A 24,220-nucleotide genomic window follows, 5' to 3' on the forward strand; every position below is an offset into this window, starting at 1 on the left:
GAGATACGCCCGACGTGTTCATTTTGGCGATCATTAAATAATACATTATTATATATATATATATTAAACATATCCGTGCGCGTGTGTACACTTGAAAATACAATTCGCTCAATTTTTATTGACTATGATATATATATGTATAATACATGTCTTTTGGTTACGTCCACAAGGGGTGTACGAATACAGGGCGCAGCTCTGCGCGGGATATCCTTTCTACTCAAAGGAGCAATGGTATCACAGAGATAGGATTGAGAAGAGAGGACTCGGGGTTTCTTTATTCGGTGGTTGTATAATGACCACTTGAAAACCTAACTGCTCCTTCCTCCACGCATGGTCTTCAATATAATTTGTATAAAACTTATTCGCCGGTTCGCACGGATTCAAGTAGAAACGTGGTGGTCGGTTTTGTCAGTTTTGTGGACCGTGGTGATTTTGTTTATAGGCAGCTTGTCGTTACGAAACCCTTCTACGAACTGTTGTACAGAGTCCACAGTTATCTCGGCGCCGTCCTCCATCACGACATAAACTCCCCGAGGTATGTCGATCGCCGTTAGAAGGGGCACAGCATCGTCTAATCCCACGAATTCGCGGAGGATGTCCGACGTTTCACCCTTTAACAAAAACAATTCTGTGTCACTCTGGTAATTATTTTGCACTGGCTAATTCCAAAATGGTAGCAGAATTGGTGAAAGATTCTAGTAAAAAGCAAAATCGGAATTCATAATTTTTTGAATTTACAGGTTCGGGACCGTTCCTCGTCCGAACGATACTTACATCTAACGCTATATAAAATTGCAAAATATCATCTGGATCATCATAATTTGGATCATAATCAGGTCTGTCTTTTCTGTATGCTTGTGCAGCAGGCAACAGCACGCCCTCAGCGAATTGTATCTCGCAGTCGTCACCTTCTGTCAAAATATCATCGTTCGTTAACGTCAACGTTTGGGAACAATTCGAAGTACAATGTTCCGCTCGAACTTACCTACAAAGAGTATGATAGCCGGCGCATCGTGCAGCGAAGTAGCATATTTCTCTGTTAAGATATTTACCAAACGACTGGTCCACGGGAAGTTCTGCGAAACGACAAAATTGTAATTACAGTACAAACTGTTAAAAACATGAATTCGTTGTGCTCGTTTCAAGTTCTTCATAAATTGAAAATTGATTATTTTTTCTAGGAGCAGGCGTGGTAATGGTTGAAATAAGAAACGGGAAATGAAGAGTGGCACTTGAAACCATTCGACGAGATTACTTAATTGGAAACTTTTAAGCACAATTTCTTAGGGTATTGAAAGTTTTTATTTACCAGTCCCTCGGGATCCTCAATCAATTCCGCCCGACCATCCAAAGTTATAATATTATCCCGGGGATCGAGTATCACTAAAGTTGGTATTGCTTGTACGTCAAGGGCTCTCGCTAATTTTCGTCGTCTTTCCTCCTGACTAAAAGGTATCCTCAACCAAGGCATCGATTCAATATAAACGTTATAAGACTCTTCACTCCTGGAAACAGAAATTACGTTCCGATAAAAGAAATGCACCATTAAAAACGAGTCAATTTATTATGCTCTACAAATCCACTCGCTTAAAATCCTCAGTAACGCAGAAAATAGAGTTAGAAATTAAATACCGAATAATTAATCAATGGAAATGGTCAAATGGATCAACAAAGTTTCTGCACTATAAAAAAGATCCGTCTTTATAATTATTTTCGGAAAAACCTTTACGTGCATTTTATTGTCGACATATCAGATTGAATTGTAACATCTAAAAACGTATGAATCGTCTCACCTATCCGAACTCACGAAGATCACCTCGAAGTCGTGGCCTCTCTCCCGAATTCGCTGATACGTGTCCACGAGTTGCGGAGTAAACGCTTTGCAAGGTGGGCACTGGCATAAAAATGAAAATATAAAAATGCGTATCTCTACTGAAATACGATTAAAAGTAATGTTCTCAGGAGTCTAGCGATTTTCTAACAATTCTAAATATTTTCTGAATTATTAGCTGTCGCTTTTGAGCATTTTATTGAGAAGTTCTCGTTGATCTTCAGTTTAAAAAATTATAAAATTCCCGGCAAGCGAAGGTGTTGTCGATACGATTGCTACAGAGGTAAGTAAAATTGGCTGTTTCTCGCAGTTGGCACATTTCCTAGGCGTTCGTTCCTCAACGACTCATTAAAAAGGGAAATCTGTATACCCAGTGTGCGCTAAAGTAGACACCCTTGAAGCAATGGCGCAGCTCCTCGTGCAGCATGGGCTCGTTGGAGTCGCGAGCTCCGCACGGTAATAAAGGGCCATCCTCGAGGGCTGCCTTCGGATGCGGTGGTTTCCAAGGGAATTCGGCTCCGGTTGGATCGCCGATGGTCCGTTCGACGCCACCTCGAGTCACCACCGAGCCATTTGTACCGTCCAATAAAATTAGAGTCGGCACACCGGCCTTTATCCGGTACCTCCGGGTCAACCTCGTCTGTAAAAATCGAAACGAAAAAAAAACCGAATGATAGGTGATCGCCAGCCAGACCATGTCAACATCGATCCTCGAGGATCCCTCATCAATATTCATCGCCCAAGTGCTTCGCTTTTAATCGATCGGACGCGACTTGTATGCGTCAAATATGAATAAAAATATGCTGCAAATATGAATAATAAAATTGGAAGGAAGGTACGTCTACCGAAATTTTTAGCAATTCCTTTTTTGTAATGCACATACATCCAAAAACATAAATTCGTCGAATCCTTGAAAATCTCGATACAGTGAATTCTCGATATATGTCGACAACACGGGTCTTGCCAGCGGTAGTGGGGATAATTCCGCGACGTTTATCATCCAGGCGTTGGCGACATATATCGAGAAATCACTGTAGTAGCAAATTAAAAATATTAGAACGCGTTCCGTAAACCTGAAACATTAATACCTTCGATTTATAGAATACCACTATCCACCGGAAGGCTTTTCAATAATTCAAAAATCTCCTTTTGTGCAATAACCGGAAACGAAATTATTGCATTACATTAACGAGAGTTTCGGTTGATCTTAACAAATTTTCGGACGTCCCAAAATTACGGAATAATTTAGCCGGTAGATTAACCAGTTAGCTGTTGCGACCTCTTTGAAAAATGTGTACCTAAGTTGCGTCGCAAAAAATTAACCGCTGTTTTGACGAGTATACTCGTCATGACACAAAATATTGCCATTTCTTCTTGACGAGTATACTCGTCAAACACAGTTAACTGGTTAAGAATTCGCTGAGCTCCGGAATAAAAATCTCGCCGTAGTTCGCAACAATGCAGGCCTCCGTCAACGCAGAAATCGAGTTACCAAGGGTAGCGAAAAAGGGGTAGCAATTTGCCGGACAATTCGGCAGGATCGATCCGGGGGCGACGTCGATTTCTCGGAAGCTCGTTACACGCATTCGCTCGAAAGGCAGGGAAACGATGGATTGTGAAAAAAGAGAAGAAGAAGAAGAAGAAAAGAAGCGAGGAATCGAGGACCCATCGATAGGCGCGACGCGTGGGTAGAATACGCGTGGATAAGTGAGTATCCGTCGCGGGCCTAAGTAATTCGAGGCACGTACCGTGCCTCTGTTTCTTCCGTTATCGTTCCACCCCCGCCGCTCGGATACGAAATTCAACCACGGCAAAAAGGGCGCAACGAGTGTCTGCGGGGGAGAGAGTAATGTCTGCTGACAATGAGTGCTATCCCACTCTCTTTCTCTCCCCCTCCCTTCCCCTCTGGCCAGCAGCATGATTACAGGCGGCGGAAGAGGACGAAAGAAAGGGAAGAAGGGTTTTCGAGAGCGTGATACTAGAAACTGGCAGAAAGCTTTCCACCGCGTTGCTGTGAAGAAGATAAGGACGGGGGGTGAGAAGGGTAGCGAGCGGGGGTGGGGGTGCCTGTACGAAAATACGGAACCCGAAGGGGGAGCGGAGGTGGCTAAGTAAGGCTGGGATTTCCGTGTCTTCCTAGATAAGCAATCAACCCTTTCGACGCGCGTGTCTGAACGGTGTATTACGCTGACTTTTTAGCGGACCACCACGGGTCTATGTTTCCCTTCCTGTAAAACGATCGGGAATGGAAGAGTCTGCCGATAATAAGTACCGTCTCGTCTCCCGCGTCTCTTCTAGCAGGCTGCACGGGCACAGTAGTATCAACCATGGAAACAGACGCGATAGGGGAAAAATGCGGGAAGCTTCTCTGTTCCGACTGCGATAAAGGAGAACGACTACTCCTCTAGGTTCTCTCCCTTTATTTCTCTTTCTATCTAGCTCTTCGAGATTTCACTCCGGGGGTTGCTTTGCCGCGTTTCTTCTTACGATCTCGCCAAGATGAAGTCGGTGTCCAGCGCCGTTAGGCACCCTTCTTATGCTCTTCCGTTTCAGGAAATTTCAAACTACTCTCTTTGTGGTCGGAATCCCCTCGGGATTCATCGAATGTTCGACGGTGGCTCGACTGAAACCTGTCCTCTGGTTGCGATGAAAATGAATCGACTATATATCTGTACGAAACTCAGAAATACGTGTCTTCTCGTAATTCTGTTACGAGCATTGCCAATATTCGCTGTCTAAACTGAAACGTGTCCTTTGGTTGCGATAGGCGAACGCAGTTAGGCTTGGAAGGCAATCGGGCACCTTCTGGAAAATGAATTTGCCATTTATTTGTACGAAAATCGCGGTGTGTCTTTTCTTCATTTTCAAATAAGAAAAATAAAATAATTTTTGCACCCTGCGTGGAACAGACGAGTCCCGACAGAGTTTTGAATATACTTCTTTAATGTGCGAGGTAATGTTGAAGCAACCAGGGTAGATGACAATTCGATGGGGCAAGGTTCACTGAACAACCAGCGTGACTCATAAAATAACGATAAGCCGTATGCTGACATACAAATGTCACTTCATTCCATAAACTTGTCTAAGACAATTTCCAACGTCAAGAACAATTCCGAAAAATATTTTTCGCGTGGACAGAGTTAGAATTGTTGGAGTGGCTCGACGCGAAACGCAGAGAAGAATTAGACTTTGGTGCGCGACGTCGCGACGCTGGTAAACAAGCAAAGAATTATCTTCGTCGGCGATAAATTCCGCCTGATCGATAGTAATTACGAAGCTTGCGCGAGGCGACGCTTGATTAGACCTAAATTAATTTTTCCCCAGCCGCTGAGCGAGCGATTATCGATTTTCGCAGGCGGCACCGGGAAAACACATCGCCGCGCTTACGAGAAAATGATCGGGACACTGAATGCCCATGGAATTCATAATTACTGCGGTAGAGATCGAACAAAGGAGACTGAAACAACGGCCGTATTGTAGAATGCTTTCCGATCGAAATGCGAAGCCGTGCCCCCTCCCCCCCCCCCAGATTGCTGAAGATCTCTCGCTCGAGATTCGTTCGAGTGGTTGGTAAAAATTATGGTATTACGAAGAACGCTTCCGGGCACGCAGAAAACGAGAACTGAAACAGCAAACGCAAAATTTTTCTAAAATACGATCGTCGACGGGCGGTTAAATTATAATTATTTTTAATTGACCTGTTCTTAAGGACGTGGATAATTTAAAAATACTTTTTAAACTACTGAGTAAATATTTTAATTAGCGGGTTACGTGCTTGTAAAAGTTCAATTTAATGGCACGGTAACATTTCACCGTTTAATGTCACAAAATTAAAAATATGCGTTCACGTTAAGAGGAAAAGTTCAAGGTTGGTCATAGCTGAAGGGACCTGTGCGTCCGTTATAAAAGCTTGTGCAATAAAATAACAAGGAAGTAACTCATAAAATGATAATCGTTAAAATAATTATAAAGTTGTCGTTGCTTCGTAAAATCTCCCAAGCGATTTCATAATTCCCACGACCGTAGCGAAGAAGAAGAGGAAATGTGCCCGAAATTGCACAGTTTCAAAAGGTTCCATAATTAGCAGGACCTCGCCTTTGATCCGATTTAATTCGCGAAAAATGGTTGGAGCAACAATCGGCTGAAGAGTGCGCAAGGTTTAAAGAGTACCGCGTGCCATTATTTGCTTCGTTAAAAGTTTCATTCAACGTCGGTCGGCAAGACACACAGAACCGGCTCGTCAGCCGGGCTGTTAATAACCCTAATGAGTATATTCACGGTCTAATAGAGGACTGTCTCTCGTTTGGTGCTCGTCGGAACAGAAACGGAGATAACAATTAGCCGGTGGAGCGAATCGAGTGGGCGTCGCAACACCCCAGAGTACACAGAGGCGACAGGCACGAGCGCCTATCGGGCACCCATCAGATCCTCCATCAACCGGCAGAGGTGCGCGATATTGCCGAACTTTTCGCTCCGGAAACCTTTCAGGAGCCTCTGTCGTTCAACCCCGACGTATACACGGCACTCGGAAAGCTAAGAATATTCTCCGTCGTCGCGTTCTCCCTACAACAGTACAATTCTTACAATAATGATCAACACACAAATGCATTGACATCTAAAATTTGGGACCGCCGATTTGCAACTTTTTATTCGGCTCCTACGTCTCCCAAGCTTTTCACTGTAAGTGTGAAGAAACTGGAATTTTCTCCCATTTTGTTCTTCGTTCAATAATCAAATTAAATTGAATTTTTAATCAGAAATTAAATTGAATTAAACGTGATCAGAAATTGAAACGGTGTTAACAATACTAAAAATGACTATTGATTTAGTTATTAATTTGTGGACTTTTGATGATCGGTATTTAACAATTAGGGTGAACGTTGGCGTACAATAAATATTTTCTTTTTCATGTAGAACACTTTGGAGACTGTGAAAGAAATGGCAAGGGCTGACGAAAACGAAAATTTATCTATACAGTTCGATGCATTTCTATAGATATCGCGCGTTTTACACGTTTCGATGCATAAAATCATACTCGGAATTTACGGCCCCCTGAAACCTGCTCTCGGAAATTGTTCAATAAAGTTTGATGGGTTTTCCGGCATTTTTCGAATGGAAGTGTTAATAAAATGAAAAGTTTCTGGCAATTTCTATGCGTTTCTATGCATTTCTATGCATGCGATCATTCTGAACGTTTACGATCTCCTACAATCTGCTATTGCTACAGCAAAATGTTCAATAAAGTTCCACGGAATTTTTGTTTTATAATTCACAGAGTTTGACCAATTCCGAAAAGGTTTGTAAAACGCTACCGTTGTTGGAGAACAATTTTCCCAATTTAGAAAGTACAAGTGGCAATAAATAATCTTTTTAAGTGGCCGGAACCAGACAGGAATATTTCCCTGTACTCGCAGACAATCTTAAATCTCGAGGATACAATTCTGAGGTATAGTGGATGAATTAAAAAAATTGGCTACCGGTCCTGAACGGTTGCCAAGTCTGCGGCGGAATAAGATTTCTATTGATGTAAATATCTCGTTGGCTTTTTCGCCGATTGTACGGGGAGTCTGTTCATAATGCGTTCAACGTCAATGGCAACGTTCGCATGATTTTTCTCCGGGGGGACAAGACTCACGCTCGGAAGATCCGACTGTACGGCGTCTGGCCGTGAAAAATCCACCCCCGCCTCGACGAATCAAATATTTATCCGACCGAAGACTCGAAGCACACGTTGAAATAATATTTGTTCCGCGTCTTGGATTCTTCTTGACATTTTTAGAAATGGAAAAGTCGAGGGAAACTGTCGAACCTTCGAAAATTCACCGCTCGCAGGCAAGCCAAGCATTGATTTCAAAGAAGAGCGAAAATAAGAATAATATATGTTCCAGATGTCAGATATATATTTTACTATTTTTAAAATCGGTAAGGGATGAGAGAAAAGTCCTCCAAAAAACCATGTCTTATCAATCAATCAAGCATTCACTTTAGAACAGTGCCAAGAGCACACTGAAGTATTCTCTCGGATCATGGATGGTGCTTACTAGCTTCTAACGGGGGAAGGTGTGAGAAACCTCCGAAAAAACCAACCCTTATCGACTAATCAATTTACCTCAACACCCAAAGTAATCGCTGTCGCAACCCTCTACATCTTAGACACCCCCCACAAAAGGGGGAATTGCCAGAAAACAGTTCAATCTTCCAACCCAAGATACATTTACCAAGTCTCCAAACCGAAAGAAAAATTCGTCAAACACCCCCGTACACCTCCAACAATTCAGAGTTTGACAAACCACCCCAGGCACCCCCAACCCCCTAATTTCCTGCGAGTTTCTCGGGCCTCTAAAAGCCAAAATCATCTACAAAACAGGTTTACAATTCCTTCAAACTAATAGAATAATTCATCAAACACCCCCTAACACCTGCAACAGTTCAAAGCTTGACAAACCACCCCAGACACCCTCAATCCCCAAACACCCTACTCCTCGAGCCTCTAAAAACTAAAATCATTAACAAGACAGATTCACCAATCCTCTAAAACAGTAAAAACAATTCATCAAACACCCCCTTACATCTCCAACAGTTCAAAGTTTGATAAACCACCCCAGACATCCACAAGCCCCAAACACCCTACTCCTCGAGCCTCTAAAAACTAAAATCATTAACAAGACAGATTCACCAATCCTCTAAACCAGTAAAAACAATTCATCAAACACCCCCTTTCGCCTCCAACAATTCAAAGTTAGAAAAACCACCCCAGACACCCTCAATCCCCAAACACCCTGCCCCAGGAGCGTCTAAAAACTAGAATCATTTACAAAACAGATTCACCAATCCTCTAAACCAGTAAAAACAATTCATCAAACACCCCCTTGCGTCTCCAACAATTCAAAGTTAGAAAAACCACCCCAGACACCCTCAATCACCAAACACCCTGCCCCAGGAGCCTCTAAAAACTAAAATCATTAACAAAACAGATTCACCAATCCTCTAAACCAGTAAAAACAATTCATCAAACACCCCCTTGCGTCTCCAACAATTCAAAGTTAGAAAAACCACCCCAGACACCCTCAATCACCAAACACCCTGCCCCAGGAGCCTCTAAAAACTAAAATCATTAACAAAACAGATTCACCAATCCTCTAAACCAGTAAAAACAATTCATCAAACACCCCCTTGCGCCTCCAACAATTCAAAGTTAGAAAAACCACCCTAGACACCCTCAATCCCCAAACACCCTGCCCCCGGAGCGTCTAAAAATCAAAATCATTTCCAAAACAGATTCACCAATCCTCTAAACCAGTAAAAACAATTCATCAAACACCCCCTTACATCTCCAACACTTCAAAGTTTGATAAACCACCCCAGACATCCACAAGCCCCAAACACCCTACTCCTCGAGCCTCTAAAAACTAAAATCATTAACAAGACAGATTCACCAATCCTCTAAAACAGTAAAACCAATTCATCAAACACCCCCTTACATCTCCAACAGTTCAAAGTTTGATAAACCACCCCAGACATCCACAAGCCCCAAACACCCTACTCCTCGAGCCTCTAAAAACTAAAATCATTAACAAAACAGATTCACCAATCCTCTAAACCAGTAAAAACAATTCCTCGAACACCCCTCTACACTTCCAACAATTCAAAGCTCGAACCAGCATCCCCGAAGACACCCAAGCACCCTGCTCCTCGAGCAGTTGAGAAACAGAATCGCTCGCGGCGCAGGTGAACGGACCCGACAAACCAGACAAAGTCGGACCCGACAAAGTTGCCATAGCCCGGGCATCGTTGCCCGTGCAAACTCTTTCGGCTGCGAACCTAACCGAAACTACCCTCGTCGGTCCTGGCCAGAGAGAACCCTTAAGACCCAATTCCGCGTGCTGCGCCATTCCGGCGAGGTAGACAGTTAGCGAAAAAAAAAAAAAGAAAAGGAAAACGAAGACGAGGAATTGCGAAACGACGTAGGTTGTGGAGCAGAGAGCGACTTCCGGCGAATAATGCTGGCGCGCGTTTGAAGGTTGCTATCCGGCGAAATACGGGAAAATTCGAAACCGATCCGCGACTCCGGTGGACACAAAGGGGGTTGAACGCGCGCCGGAATAAGGAAAGGATCTCTTTCTTCTTGATCGTCTCTACTTCTCGTTTTCGCTCTTTCTCTCGGTCGCTGGTTCTCCCCGAGGCACGGCATTAAAAAAAGGGGAAGAGGAGGATCTGTAAAACGACGTAGACGGCGGCTGGGTAGCAGAGAGACTCATCGAATAATCCTGGCGGGTGTTTGACCCGTGGAGGTTGCTACTGCAGGTTGCTATCCGGCGAAATACGGGAAAATTCGAAACCGATGCGCGACTCCGGTGGACACAAAGGGGGTTGAACGCGCGCCGGAATAAGGAAGGGTCTGTGCTCTCCTCTGTCGCGTCTCTGTTTCTCGATGCGGCTTCTCTTCGTCGCTCCCGTTCTCCTCGAGGCACCGAATGTGCGACGTCGTACGTTATCGCGACCCTCCACGGGGAGGCATTACCTCGTCCCTTTCGTATATTTCCTACGGCGCTTTCTCTCGTTCGTTCCTACGGGGCCTGTGCGTATATACGTTCGTTTGCCGTCTCCGTCTCGAGCGGTCGATAACGCGTAACGTCCTCCCTTGGCGTTGCTGCTGCCGCTCGCTCGACGGTGCTATCGTTATTTCCCCCGGTGGTCTGTATGTCCCCTACCACCATCACCACCACCACCACCATTGCCTACCATCACACTACCACCATCGCTACCCGACCACCCCCATCGCACTCCTGCTTGCTCGTTCCCCCGTGTCGTCCTTGCTTACCCTCGTCGATTCTCTCTGCCACCCCTCGATCCCTCCTCCCTTCACCCTCCGCCCTCCACTTCTCTATCTGCCCTCGCGGACCCTTACACACCGGCAACTTCTGCGTATCAGGGGAAAAAAAGGAACGCTAGTGTAATATCACTATTTTTTGATCCTATCCTGATCACCCCCGACAATGGCCTTCACCCCTAGCCTGGACATTCCTGCAGCACCGAGAGCTCGGCTTGTCTGCGACTCGAATACTCGGACCATGTTTATGCTAATTCCGGACTGAAGAGGTTTGTTTGCGAGATGCCCCACGAGAACATTTTGCTAGACCACAGTTTAGTGGTTTTTGGGGGACTGGTGGAGCTTTATGCGAAATATAAATTTCCTAATAATCCGAGTGATAATAACTTCTTGGAAGAAGGAAGTTTAGATTGATCGTGTGCTTATATGCTCTCCGATGACTATGTATTCATAAAAGTAAAATAGTCTTTAGTGGATCCTGTTTGAGATCAGCATAGCTGAGATTCAGGGTAGCACACTTTGTTCTTCCAACGATTTAAACGAAAGCAGATGGAGCATTACTCTACAATCTTTTGACCAACTATTTCCGAGGTGTGCATAAGGGCTAGTACCACATCTTGATCTTCATTACGTTTCGTGCAGGACTGGTGTATGTCTCGTTAGTTCCTCGCTACACAATATTCTTTCATATCGCATTTGATACAACTGTTACTTTCTCACGTTCTTAGTGGATCTTCAGACGCAATCGAATTTTCTTGTTATCGCCTGGAAACAAAAGTGCTATTGAACAGAGAGCCATTCTTCTAGCAATTAGATTTTAACTCTGTGATGTTTAAGGGAGAGTAAGAAGTATATAAAGTTACTTGAATTATCAAGAAATTGACTTAACTAGATGAGTTTAATATTTGTAAATCGTCCAACAATGTTGGTGCAACGATGTTCTATAGAAGTGTTATGAAAAAATGCATTTTTTCATGTTACTCAGTGTTTTAAGGCTTCGAGAAAGATTACACCGACATTTCGGATGTCGTTGCAGCGAGCTGCATTCGGAGTCGAATGACACGAGGAATTCGATCCTTTTCTGAACCTAACGGTGTGTATCATTTTTTTTTAATGCACCTGTAGTCACGCACAGATTTGTAAAACTCAGTATACAAAAAAGCTTTTAACAGAGGATACTGATTTCTTCATTCCGCTGTAGTTTCTCAAAATTAACAACTAACAAAATCGAGTATAGTTATGCTAAATAGATCTCTCGTATTTCCACGTAAGATTATGCAGCAGCTAGGCACCAACTATGCGAGTAATCTAACTTTTACCATTCTCATCAAGCAACGACCGAGCAAGTCATCGCACTTACAGCAACAGAAAAGAAAAGGTGCAGTAGAACCTCCCGTATCCGAATTAATCAAGGACGTGACCGTGCACTTTTGCGACACTGAGTTTCAAGTAAGAAAACTACAAATTATCATTAACAATCATTTCATTTCACAGTCGCGAATACATCACAGCTTTCGCGGAGTTTTTAATAATATGATACCAATAAATAACTCGTTTTAATGATTCTCTACACTTCCAGCAAAACAACATAAATAATAATAAATACATTTTTCTTATTACCAGACTGCAAGTTTCGTGTGTGCACGATAAAACTGCATAGAAAGAACAAAGAAGATTTATAGTAAAATTATTAATATAGGAAATAGCTTTCCATTCAACACCGATTCCATCTATCAATGCGAAAACCCCTAATTTCCCATAAATCTCCGCGATGTACTTATTCAAATGAAATTCCCTTTAACGAGCATAAATTTCAATTCACCCACGGGTCCACAGTCTGATTATAAAAGCATGAAAAATCAATAGAGCCGGTCCCGGCCGGACTTGTCGCTTCCATTAAATATTTAGCAGCCATAAGGTACACAAATTGACGCGACAGGTGCGCGTGTAGCTGTTGTCGTTCAACTAATTTCGAGAGTGTACTCCCGGAGTCGGAGGATTTTACGCTCGGCGTAGGATAATTCGAAAAGTGACGTCTTTCAGTCTCCATTTTCTACCAGACACGCTCCCGGTCGGTCTCTCGTGCGAGGGGAACCCCTTGCCACACCGGGTATGACATCGGGTAGAAGACAAGCAATGGAGGGGAAAGGGATGAGATCACTGTTGACTCGTTCGCGCGCGTTCAATCGCCTCCTTCGTGAACGTCAGAGGTGCGCAACGCGGACTGCAGACTGTATCCCGTAAATGTTGAAATTCCCTAGGTCATTTCTAGCACAGTCGCCAGACGAGGGGAGGGAGCACGAATCGAGGGGAAAAAGTTACCCCCTCTCTGCCAGGTACCCGGGTCAGTGACATTGTGACGCAGCCAGAGACGGCGTCACGTGACCGGTCCGTGGCGCAATAGCGCGGTAAAAGGGGAAATTAGAGTGGGGGAACAAGTCTTGATCCGGCGACGACGATTCGCAGTAGTTTGCGAAAATGTCCTCCGATGTACCGGCGCGAAAATATCGCATAATTCTTCTGTCCAGACGCTGCCTAACGTTGACAATTCACGAAATATACTGCTCCCGTTAACCTGGGTCTCCTGAGCCTCCAGCTGTCTCGTAAATTCCTAAGCGCCTCGCACTCGGGTGGGTGTCTTTTGCACACTTTTCCTGAAAAAATGGTCTTCTGGTGAAAATTGTTAACATCTGATACAACGAAACCATAATTATCTTCTTTGAGACAATAATCCAGGAAGAAGTGAATGGACCAAGTTCCTAAAGATGGCTTGTTGGTTCGAGGAAAAAATTTTGAGAAATTCTCAGCTGTGAAAGATCGAAAGGTATTTAGTATATAGAGCACATAGTCGCCAGATCGAGACCTGTTCCCCCACTCTATTCTGGTATATTCTGGTATATTATGGAATATTCTAGTATATTCTGGTATAGTCTGGTACATTCTGGTATATTCTTGTATATTATGGTATATTCTGGTATATTATGGTATATTATGGTATATACTAGTATATTCTTGTATATTATGGTATATTCTTGTATATTATGGTATATTATGATATATAGTAGTATATTCTTGTATATTATGGTATATTCTGGTATATTCTGTTATATCCTAGTATAGTCTGGTATATTTTGGTATATTCTAGTATATTCGTGTATATTTTGGTATATTCTAGTATATTCGTGTATACTATGGTATATTCTGGTATATTCTGGTATATACTAGTATATTCTTGTATATTATGGTATATTCTGGTATATTCTTGTATATTATGGTATATTCTTGTATATTATGGTATATTCTTGTATATTATGGTATATTCTGTTATATTCTGGTATATTATGATATATAGTAGTTTATTCTTGTATATTATTGTATATTCTGGTATATTCTGTTATATCCTAGTATATTCTGGTATATTTTGGTATATTCTAGTATATTCGTGTATATTTTGGTATATTCTAGTATATTCGTGTATACTATGGTATATTCTGGTATATTCTGGTATATACTAGTATATTCTTGTATATTATGGTATATTCTGGTATATTCTTGTATATTATGGAATATTCTTGTATATTATGGTATATTCTGGTATATTCTGTTATATCCTAGTATATTCTGGTATATTTTGGTATATTCTAGTATATTCGTGTATACTATGGTATATTCTGGTATATTATGGTATATACTAGTATATTCTTGTATATTATGGTATATTCTGGTCTATTCTTGTATATTATGGTATATTCTGGTACATTCTGGTATTTTCTGCTATATTCTGGTATAATTTCCCCACGCTCCCCGGTCACGCGACGCGTTCCGTGTCTGTCGCGCATGTGTCGCAACGTCGCGTGACTAACCCGGTACTGGCAGAGAGGGGGCAACTTTTTCCCCTCGATTCGTGCTACCTCCCCTCATCTGGCGACCATAAACAGATGTAATGGGATTGTCGAGTTTCGATCGCGAGAGGTCCCTCGAGGTTGCGCACCTCTGGAGTACACAGATACCGCGGTCTCCCGACGTCTCTCGTCCAAAAGAGAAAGAGAGAGAGAGAGAGGGGGAGAGACGGAGAGAGAAACTGACGAGACCACTGTGTTTCCATTGGTCAACCCCAGTAGCGTCTTAAGCTGCCGCGCTTTCAATTACACGCAAACGAATACACACGGGTTTCTTGCGGCCTGGCATGAAAATACACCGGAGCACGGGGGAAATGGCGTCCTGAAACGGATCGATCTTATATAGGCTACGAATGACAACGGGGAGAGACGATCCAGAACCCGTTCTCGTCCCTGTTCACCCTAGAGAGACCAGGGTAATCGCAAAATATTCCGTCTTACCAGATCGAGTCCAGTACCTTTTCTAAAGAATTATCCACTGGTTCCGACAGTTCCATCAATCAACTATTATAGTCACCATCATTTTCTAGAAGCGTCTTCCAACCGTTTTACAAGCCGACGGATTCCCTTTCCCGCAAAAACTGCACTGTACTCTTTAACATATTATCTAATCATTTTTTACGGTCGGTATTATCTAAAATTTAACCCTTTGCACTCGAAGCTATTTTAACTCCAAAACGAAACATTTCTTCCGACCTAGAATATTTCCCTTCTATATATACTTTTTCATGTTGTAGTTACGAAAATGGTGCAATTTACTCGTACAATACTGAAGTGTTTAGCAATTTATTAGATACAAACAAATTTAATAATGTAAAAAATATTTTGAATAATGATACAGCAATTTTTAGTGGCGCCTTACAGTCGCCATTCGAGTGCTAAGGGTTAATAATCATTTCTTTAAGTCCACGGCTAAGGATTTTTTAATAGATCCCTCAACAACAACTCACCCTCTATAACGTAATCCACTAATTTTGGGATTACCATTAGTGGCATAATGTTATTACATAATTGTCGACATGTTAAAATAATCAAAAGAGGGAATAATATTCGTGAACAACCCAAATCACAGCCAAGGTGCAAAGATAAAAATAAATATTACTCTCGCTGCTTCCTAAACTACCCCTTCCTCACCATTTAAAAAAGAAACTACTGTGCGTTCACAACTACACCGCCAACATTTACAACAGGCTAAAATTTTCCCCATAAATTTCGCCCACCCCGGCTCCCCAAGAGCTCCAGAATTAAAAAGAAAACAACAAAGAATTTTCGAACGACCGGAGTTAGCCGTTTAGAGGATGGAGGGAGCCGGGCAGAAAGCGTCGCAGCTTGCGAGGAGATAATTTGCAGGCGGACTTGTCGCGGGCGAGGAAAGTGCACGGGCGGGCAAACGGCGCAAACATTTAATTTTTCCCCGGCACCGCTCGCACACGAGCAGGTCGGTACGTGTGTACCGTTATAGCGCGGGAATGTAGGAAGCCGTAAAAGCGCGTGGCCGGGCAGCCATCGGCGGGGTGTTTCTCGCGGGGGTTTTCGACTGGTAGATATACTGAAATACATTTATTCGGGCCGATTCCCGCGCGCGCGGTTCTCTCTGGTTCTCTTGCCTTTGACCGCGGCGCGGGCGCAGCGGCCGAGTAGGTCGTGTGTAATCTACGCGATATGTTAGCTAAAAAGCAGACTGGCGCGGCAGAGTAAGGAAACAGAAAGAGCGAGAGAGGAAAAGAGGGAGCAGACGAGAGAAAGAAGAGGGTTGTGGAGCGATACGTAGCGCCGCGTGCGCGCGGGCCTCTCTCTCTCTCTCTCTCTCTCTCTTCGTGTACGAGCTACCTCAAAGTCCATCTAGATTCCAACGTTTCTCCCATTCCTTTTTTCGTCTTCCCGTTTCAGTCGTTTTCGTGGGAAGAGGGACCCGTGCATCGCGCGGCCGATTCCGCCTCCTCTCTTTTTCTCCACGTATACATACACCGGGCCAGCGTAAATATACTCGTTTCTTTCTTTCTCGCTCTTTCTCTATCTCTCTCTCACTCTTTTTCATCCTTCCACCGCTAGCTTCGCTTTCTTGATCTCGCCGGTCGAATGAGAAAGCTATTTGCGGAAGATATGGGTCGGCCACCCCGGAATGGAAAGGTTGCTGCTACTCGTTGCCTGTGACTCTCTTTCTCTCTCTCTCTATCTTTTTTCCCCGGCGCTACCCCGGCCGACCAGCAAAGGCGCGCACCTTTATGAAACGGTTTACGTCGTACAAACGATGAGCAGCGGCTCTATTACACCCCCGGTTCTACCGACGGACGTCCTAGCGCCGACATGGCCTCCGCTTTGTACCCCTAATCGGTCAGTTTTGTCCGGCAAACTGGACAGTCCCTAAAGAAGTCAGGCTACCGACGCTAACCTTAACCGACTCGAGCCAACCGGCGCGGCGCGGCGCGCTACAGCTCTCCGTAATTTATTATTTAACCCTTTCTCGACCTACCCCCTGCACTACCATTTATTTTACGGCTACACGGAACACGTCCTCATCCCAAACATTGGTCACGGGAGAGAACTGTATTGCTACACATCATTTCTATTGACTACAAAAGAACAATATTTTATTCCGTTCAACTGTTTAGAAAGGCGTAACATATTTGGTAGACTTTGTTTCAAATCTTCAAGGGTTGATCCAACCCTTGCTGTCTGTATATTCTGCGATTATGTTGACAACAAAATTTTATTGTGAATAATACACATATTTAGCAGATTTTGAGAATCCCAATGACACTGCAAAACTTTGACAAAAACTCGTTTAACACTGGATTTACGGAGCACCAAAAGTGACTATTTTACATTACTTTACGGAAATAACAATAACGTGTCTATCCACATTTTTAGCCATTTTTTAAATGGTATATACCCAGAAAAATGTTGAATAATTCCTCGTGGATACATCTTTACAACGTCAACTATTGTAAATAACAATTAGATCCCGTCATTTTGACGGGTCCCGTAAACCTAGTGTTAAAGTTGCACCAGATCTAATAAATAAATTCAACAGGGTTGCGCCCACCCCGACGAAAGAGACAACCAAAATTGTCCGATGCTTCTCTTGGGTCCCCCACAGATGTACCTTATCCACGGTCCGTGCATCATCATTATTATCGCGGCTTTATTACCCACTCAAGCATGCAAACGCATTATGCAATTATACGTATACATTATACAATTAGTTTGATGGCGTAATGGACGAGACTCGGCAGACTGCTGTTGTTACATCTAACTGTGCGCATGTTTTACGTGCACTCCTAACAAGCAAGGGTCTTAACCCCCATAACTCTAGTCTGAACAAAAAATCTAGTTTAAAAAATATGCTCTATTTTTGATGGGAAAAAGAAACTGTAAACAACGAGGAATAAATTCCCGAGTTAAGGAGACATGATAGAAGAATATCATACTCATTCAATAGGTGCATTGGAGCGTGCATGTTCATATTTTTACCACTGTTAAAACTGTGTCGTATTTTTTACCTAGTCATGTTCCCCTGAAAATGATTTCACATTTCAGAGGAATACAATACAAGATATAATTATTACGAATACTCCATAGTTGTCTGTGACATGGGTGTTTTAAAATTTCTCTCCTTGGTTATATTCCTCATTTTCACAATCTAGCTCCCCGATGCTTAAAAATTACACCCTCAACAACCCCGGGAAATATTACCACAGAAACAATGGAGTCGATGAAACACGGCGAGCGTTGAAAATAGGGTGCTTTCGGCCAGAAAGGTTCTGAAACTGTGGTAGAATTTAAGCGTAAGGGTGCTTTCAAATTTCAGTCTCCAGTTACTTCATATTCTTAACTTGCAAACTTACCAATAAAAAAAATTGCACCCCCAACAACCCTTGCGAATTTGATCAGACTGTAAAGTCGAAGAAGGTTGATCGCAACGAGCCCCGAAAGGGTATCTTCGAGCCAGAAAAGGTTCTGAAACTACGATCGGGCTGAACCCGAGGGGGAGAGGGTCGGTTTAAGGAGAAGTTTCCGGTCCCCTTGAATATTTCACGTCGAGATAAGAATTCGCGTTGATACAGCTGTTTCGACGTTTTCCTCTAGCGGTTGCCTTGGAAACAGCAGCGCCAGTCTCTCCGATTTCTTTGTTTACCCCGAATGCGACGTAAGGAAAACTACGGGAGAAGAAACACAGGTAGATACAGAGAGGGAGAGAGAGAGAGAGAGAGACAGAGAACGAAAGGGAGAAAGTATATTCCCGACGGCCGCTTCTTTCCGTTACAGGTTACACGTCTCAAACCCACGCACACCGACGTTGCTCTTCTCATTGTTAAATGAATGGGACAGGGCACAAAGAACCTACGATTTCAAGGGGATGATTCCCAATGTGGATCGGGCAGGATAGGCGGAATAACGAGCAAGGAAGAATTCACGAGGCTACTTGACGCTAATTGCGCAGGACGCTTATCGTTGCATTTACTCACGGGATCAGACTAGAGTGTATGTATATGCATCACAAACACCAACAGCTCGAGTGGCCTGACTAATGATCGTGGAAGAAAAAAAAAAACAACACAGAGAAAGAGAGAGAGAAAAAGAAATGGAATAACGACCCCTCCGATAGACTCTTACATTTGTATCGCTTGGTTACGTGTACACCGGTAAATACCAAGAGTTATCCGTCTTACAGAAAAGTTTCGAGGCGCCGGCAAAACCCGCCATCGCATTCAAATTCGAATCACGAGATCGAATTCCGCCGATACACGCGTCTATACATCGAATTTCTCTCTCCCTCTCTCTGTTCTTTCTTCGGATTTCTCTTCCCTCCAATCTTCTTTTTTCCTTTTTTAGTTACCTCTTTTTATACGTCACTCGATTGCGATACCAGAGTCTCGTTAATTCGCATAAAAAGTACAGGGGAGAGGCGAGCGCGACGCGTACGCGCTTAGTTCCGTAACGGGGACCGTAGAGTCACTTGAACTTTCGAGACAAGAGATATCGCTCGGAGTCATCGAGCTACGTGGCTGATGAAAAGATCAATGTACGAAACCGTCTCGCCTTACACCTTAATCGCTGGAAACGATGACAACCGGTCGATCCGCTCTATTCGATCGAGCGGCGCGAGAAGATTTTCGAAATTCGAACTTCCGTGCCGTTCGACGCGGTTTCTAGAATCAAAAATGATAAAATGTAATGATTAGACAGACTGAACTGTCGTTTTTACAAGCCGCAAATCCGGTCCATTAAAATTACCACAAAACTTATTACTCCGAGCTACTGATCAGGATTTGTTGATTGTTTAACATGATTACGAATTTTTGTTCGAAACCTAAATACAATTATCGTATAGTACGTTCTTTCAGCTTTAATTTGAGCCCTTGGAAGCTTGAAAATTCCCACGGGAACGCAGCCCACTATCGACTCGAAGCGACCTCACGAAATCCAGTCATTTTTCGCTAATTTCTCAATATTTCAATACGATATCGATATTTCTTAAAAATCAAAGTGACCCTATCATAAAGTGCGTTTCTTCAGCTTTCATTTAAGCCCTTAAAAGTTCAAAAATTCCTGCGGGAATATAACTTAAAATCGTCTCGAAGCAACCCTTCAGAACTCAATTACTTTTCGCTGACCTATGGGTAGGGATTATTCAATCTTTCAATATGATATGGATATTTTTTAAAAATCAAAGTGACCCTACCATAAAGTGCGTTCCTCCAGCTTTAATTTGAGCTCCCAAAAGTTCAAAAATTCCAAGGGAAGCGTGTCACAAAATCGATTCGAAGTAACCACTTAAAATGCAACATTGCTGTGGCCTATCCGACCTCTGACCTCGGTATTTCCGATTTGTTTTTTTCAACATGATCTCGCAATTTCCTATAAAGCCAAACAACCCTATTACAAAGTGCTATCTTTCAGCCTTCGTTTCAGTCCCCGTAACTTCACCTGCGGTAATTCGACCAAGACCGTCGAAAGCCGGTTTGCGTGTTCTTATCGGGCAGTAAATAAACTAAAAAGCTGATTACAGTGTATCAAGCTTTCCGTGAACAAGCCCCGGGAGTAGCTCAGCTTATCGTGGCGCGGATGTCGATAAAAAAGAAAAAGTTAAAATATTGTTTCGAAGGATCGACGGGGGCCACACCGGGAGCAGATGTTAGGCGGAAATATCACGGACGATTTTTCGTTAGAGAAAGTCGACTCTGCCTGGTGTGTTGGCGCAAAATAAAATCGGACCCTAAATAGCACGTCTGGCGAGGGGTTAAAACACCCGTTGGAAATAAAAAAGGAGCTGCACGCGCCCGGTCGTTTCTGCATAACGGCATGCGTGGCTCGAACCCCTCCCGCACCACCGCCCTCTCTGTATACACGTATAACTTTATGACAGAGCGACATGTGTGTACGAAATTTCGAATGATACACTCGCCCTCGATTGATCCGCGTGTGCCCGGCGTCGAACCGTGCAAAAAAATCCCGCGCAGAACCGGAAAAATATCATCATCTCCAGCTCCTATTCCAGCCGACTGCTCGGTCCTATTATCTGCTCATCCCTTTATCTAATAATCACATCACGGGGCGCGTCTACGACAAAAATTGGCAATTTAAATTTCAAGCAACAGAAATAATCTAACATTTCGCTAAATACTGCATCGATTACGTGCAGTAAGAATATACTCATGGTCCTTTCCTCGCAATTGACGAGACAAATTTGCATGGACGCCCCGCGTCCCATTATAATATCATGATTTCCATAATCCTCCGTAATCCGAAATTGATCTCCCAAGTGGTCAGATGCAGCAAACGAAAAGAGTTCTGCCTCCTGGTACGTACACCAAGTGCTTAAGTTCGTCTTTAAAGCTACCGTCGATTCGCGATGTAATAGTCGGTGTCGAGCCGGTAGAAATAAACGAGCGGAACGCGAGCGAAGTATATGGTTAAACGAAGGGAAACGTTACGAGTGGACATCGACGTTCACGGGACATTGGGAACCGCGGCCCGGGGAACGATCCGAAATTATTGCCGGGAACAGGTTTTAAAATTCGCCGGAACGCCTCGGAAAGTTCCGAGAACTTACAAATTGTCTGAATGGCCACCGCCGTTGAAGGACCGTTATTCCAGCTTAAAAAACCCGGGTCCGATTATTTAATTGAATTTAATTGGTGCCGCCGCGCACGTCGTCGTCTGCAGATCGCCGCGATAAGGAGTCAGTGACACCGGGCTCCCAAACAGAAAACCTGCCCTCGGAACTTTCGAGTGCGATTACTTGCAATTACACGGCCGCCCGCAGCCGCGGCGACATTGCTAACAGATGTAAAAACCGTTTTTGTTTTCTTTTTCTTTCGAATGGCCGAGCGCGGCTTAATTCAACCGAGTCGAGATTAATTATTACCGGCGAACGCACTCCGAACGTGGGAGTGCAATTTCACTTTTAATTAAATCGATGCGATTACGAGATACTGCACGTAGAGTAGTCTAATAAGTCCCTTCCGTTTGCTGCTAAGGAGCCTGCGACAGAAACGGCAGGAATCGCTTCGAGATCGAGTCGCTTTCAGATGCCAAACCGATATGTACCGAGATCTACATGAAACATGGTAAAAAGTTATGGTGTTACAGACGTGACTTATACAGTGGCTGGCTGAAGATGTAGATTTTATATTGCACGATAAAAAAGATTATGCGCCATGTGCAATAAAACATGTATTTGCTCAATTTTACAACCTCAACCTTACAACTTTCAGTAGAACAGCAAGCATGTTTGCTTTTATATATACCTAATACTTACGAATACTTATTTTGATGCATAAGGCTCGTTGAAGTTAATGTATATAGGAAACTGCACATTCTTTTTATTGTTTCCTGCAAAATTTTCGAGTTGATCGATTTGGCAACTGAAAATAAGGTACGAGCTCTTCTACAGTGGCTAGTATCAACTGGAAATAAAATAGTGGGTTAAACTTCACCTTGGCAACCCAGAAATTTTCTACTTTTTTAAACATAATCCTGTACGTCTGGACGAGAAAATGCCAAAAATCAAAGTTTCCAGACGAGGAATTTACTGGTTCAAAAGTTATGCGTATTTAAAGTTGAGCGATTTTAACAGGTCAAGCGCGAATGAACATGAAATAGGAAATTTCAGTTTTGCAATTGTAATTCGTGCAATTCCTTCATATCTTTTCTTTCAGAAAAAATGACTTTTTGATTGCATTCTGAATAGTATTACTCCTGATGACGTTAGTCAACGTTCAGTGTATTGTTCAATACAATAAAACGAGACAGAAAGCGGGAAATCCCGCATCCGGTTGTTGAACGATAGTCCTCGAGCGACGATATCTTAATTACCCTCCGATACTGCAATATCGCATACCCGAAATTACAGACCAGGACTGTAATAATTTTAAATAATCCCGCCCGTTGTGCTGCGGAATATTTTCCTCGAAAACACAAAAAGATGTGTTTGATCTATGAAAGGGGGGATTTAATTTGCAAAGGGGTGAGTTCGATTTGCAAAAGGATTTCGGGTACCCGCGGGCCTCCGATAAGCACACAATGAAAGATTCGAAGCGAAGGATATTCATACCTTCCTCTCGTAGTCTAAGTTCGGCACGGCGAGCCAGGGCAGCTCGGACACATGTGCGTGAAAGCTCTCCTCGAAGTCGAGGACGTCGGCTACGTTACTCCATAGAACCACGTGCACGATCTCGAACTTTTTTCTTCTTTCTCTTGCCTTGCCGGGAGGGTTCTCGGCGTCCCGGTCGTTCTCGGCGCGCGGCCCGTTCACACTCGCGTAGAGTTCGAGCAGCTGACGCGTGAAGTCGTCGCACGTAGCACCGGGATTAATGAAACTGAAATAGACACCGATCACCTCACAAATCGGCCGGCCGTCCTCGTCGACCAGCGAGCCACTCGCGTCGCACGGTTTCGTGTCCTGCTGATTATTAACCTGACTGCACCGCGACAGTTGTTTACCGAACAGCCGGTGTTGCCAGCAGATCGGCTTCGCGGCACCCGCAGGTGGCTTCTTCGTTATGTTCCCGGTGACGACCGATGACGCCTGATCGCTGTAACACGCGGCCATCGCACGTAACAATTAGCCCGCTTCATTCACCGGCGACAACCACGCACCGACACCGATCCCACACGTTTTTACACACACACACACACACCCCCGATTCAACTGCTATGTATGTACCCGCGAACTTCTCGCTCCTGGCCGCCGTCAACGCCGACTGATTCACGTTTCGCTGACTCGCTACCCCTGACCAATCGCCGGCCGTTCGATCCGGCCGGACCCGAACCACTCCGAATCGACCCGACGGAAACGCGCTCTTCTCACGCATGAACGCGTCCGATGCGATCACCCTTTCAAACTATTCGAAATCCTATGCGCTGCCGCGAAAACCTGTAATCAACGAAATAAATATAACCTATTCTCTGACAGAGTGATTGCAATAGTTACGATTTTCGGTTTACCTTTAATTTCCTCTTTATTACAGAAAATTGTACAATCAGTCGATCATTATATGAAAGATGTATACTCAGAAAATTTCTATGGCGCCCCATTCTCCTGATACTCTAAGCACTTACTTATTGTTTCTATGATTAATGCTTGCACTCTAAAGCAGTAGTAGTAGGGTGGACAACTACTATGATTAGACGCGAGTCTTTATGCAAAACAAA

The 24,220-nt window shown here is 43.6% G+C and overlaps 1 protein-coding gene across 1 annotated transcript; it reads right to left on the bottom strand.

Moving 5' to 3' along the window:
• Window positions 1-57: 57 nt before the first annotated feature.
• On the bottom strand, window positions 58-23,730 carry LOC143359518 (nucleoredoxin). Its single transcript, XM_076797491.1, has 7 exons — window positions 23,121-23,730; window positions 2,202-2,471; window positions 1,794-1,894; window positions 1,310-1,505; window positions 986-1,076; window positions 775-911; window positions 58-611 (listed from the first exon to the last, which is right to left on the bottom strand). Exons 1-7 carry the CDS (start codon window positions 23,616-23,618, stop codon window positions 381-383), a joined length of 1,524 nt encoding a protein of 507 aa, XP_076653606.1. The 5' UTR covers window positions 23,619-23,730; the 3' UTR covers window positions 58-380.
• Between the last annotated feature and the right edge of the window lie 490 nt (window positions 23,731-24,220).

The sequence above is a fragment of the Halictus rubicundus genome, chromosome 12, assembly GCF_050948215.1.
Source record: "Halictus rubicundus isolate RS-2024b chromosome 12, iyHalRubi1_principal, whole genome shotgun sequence".
NCBI classification, from domain to species: Eukaryota; Metazoa; Arthropoda; class Insecta; order Hymenoptera; family Halictidae; genus Halictus; species Halictus rubicundus.

Coding starts and splice junctions, on each gene's coding strand:
- LOC143359518 (XM_076797491.1), bottom strand. CDS start 23,618: ATGGCCGCGTGTTACAGCGATCAGGCGTCATCGGTCGTCACCGGGAAC. Junction 912..985: donor GGCTATCATACTCTTTGTAG/GTAAGTTCGAGC, acceptor ATATTTTGACAG/AAGGTGACGACTGCGAGATA. Junction 612..774: donor AATTTTATATAGCGTTAGAT/GTAAGTATCGTT, acceptor TTTTTGTTAAAG/GGTGAAACGTCGGACATCCT.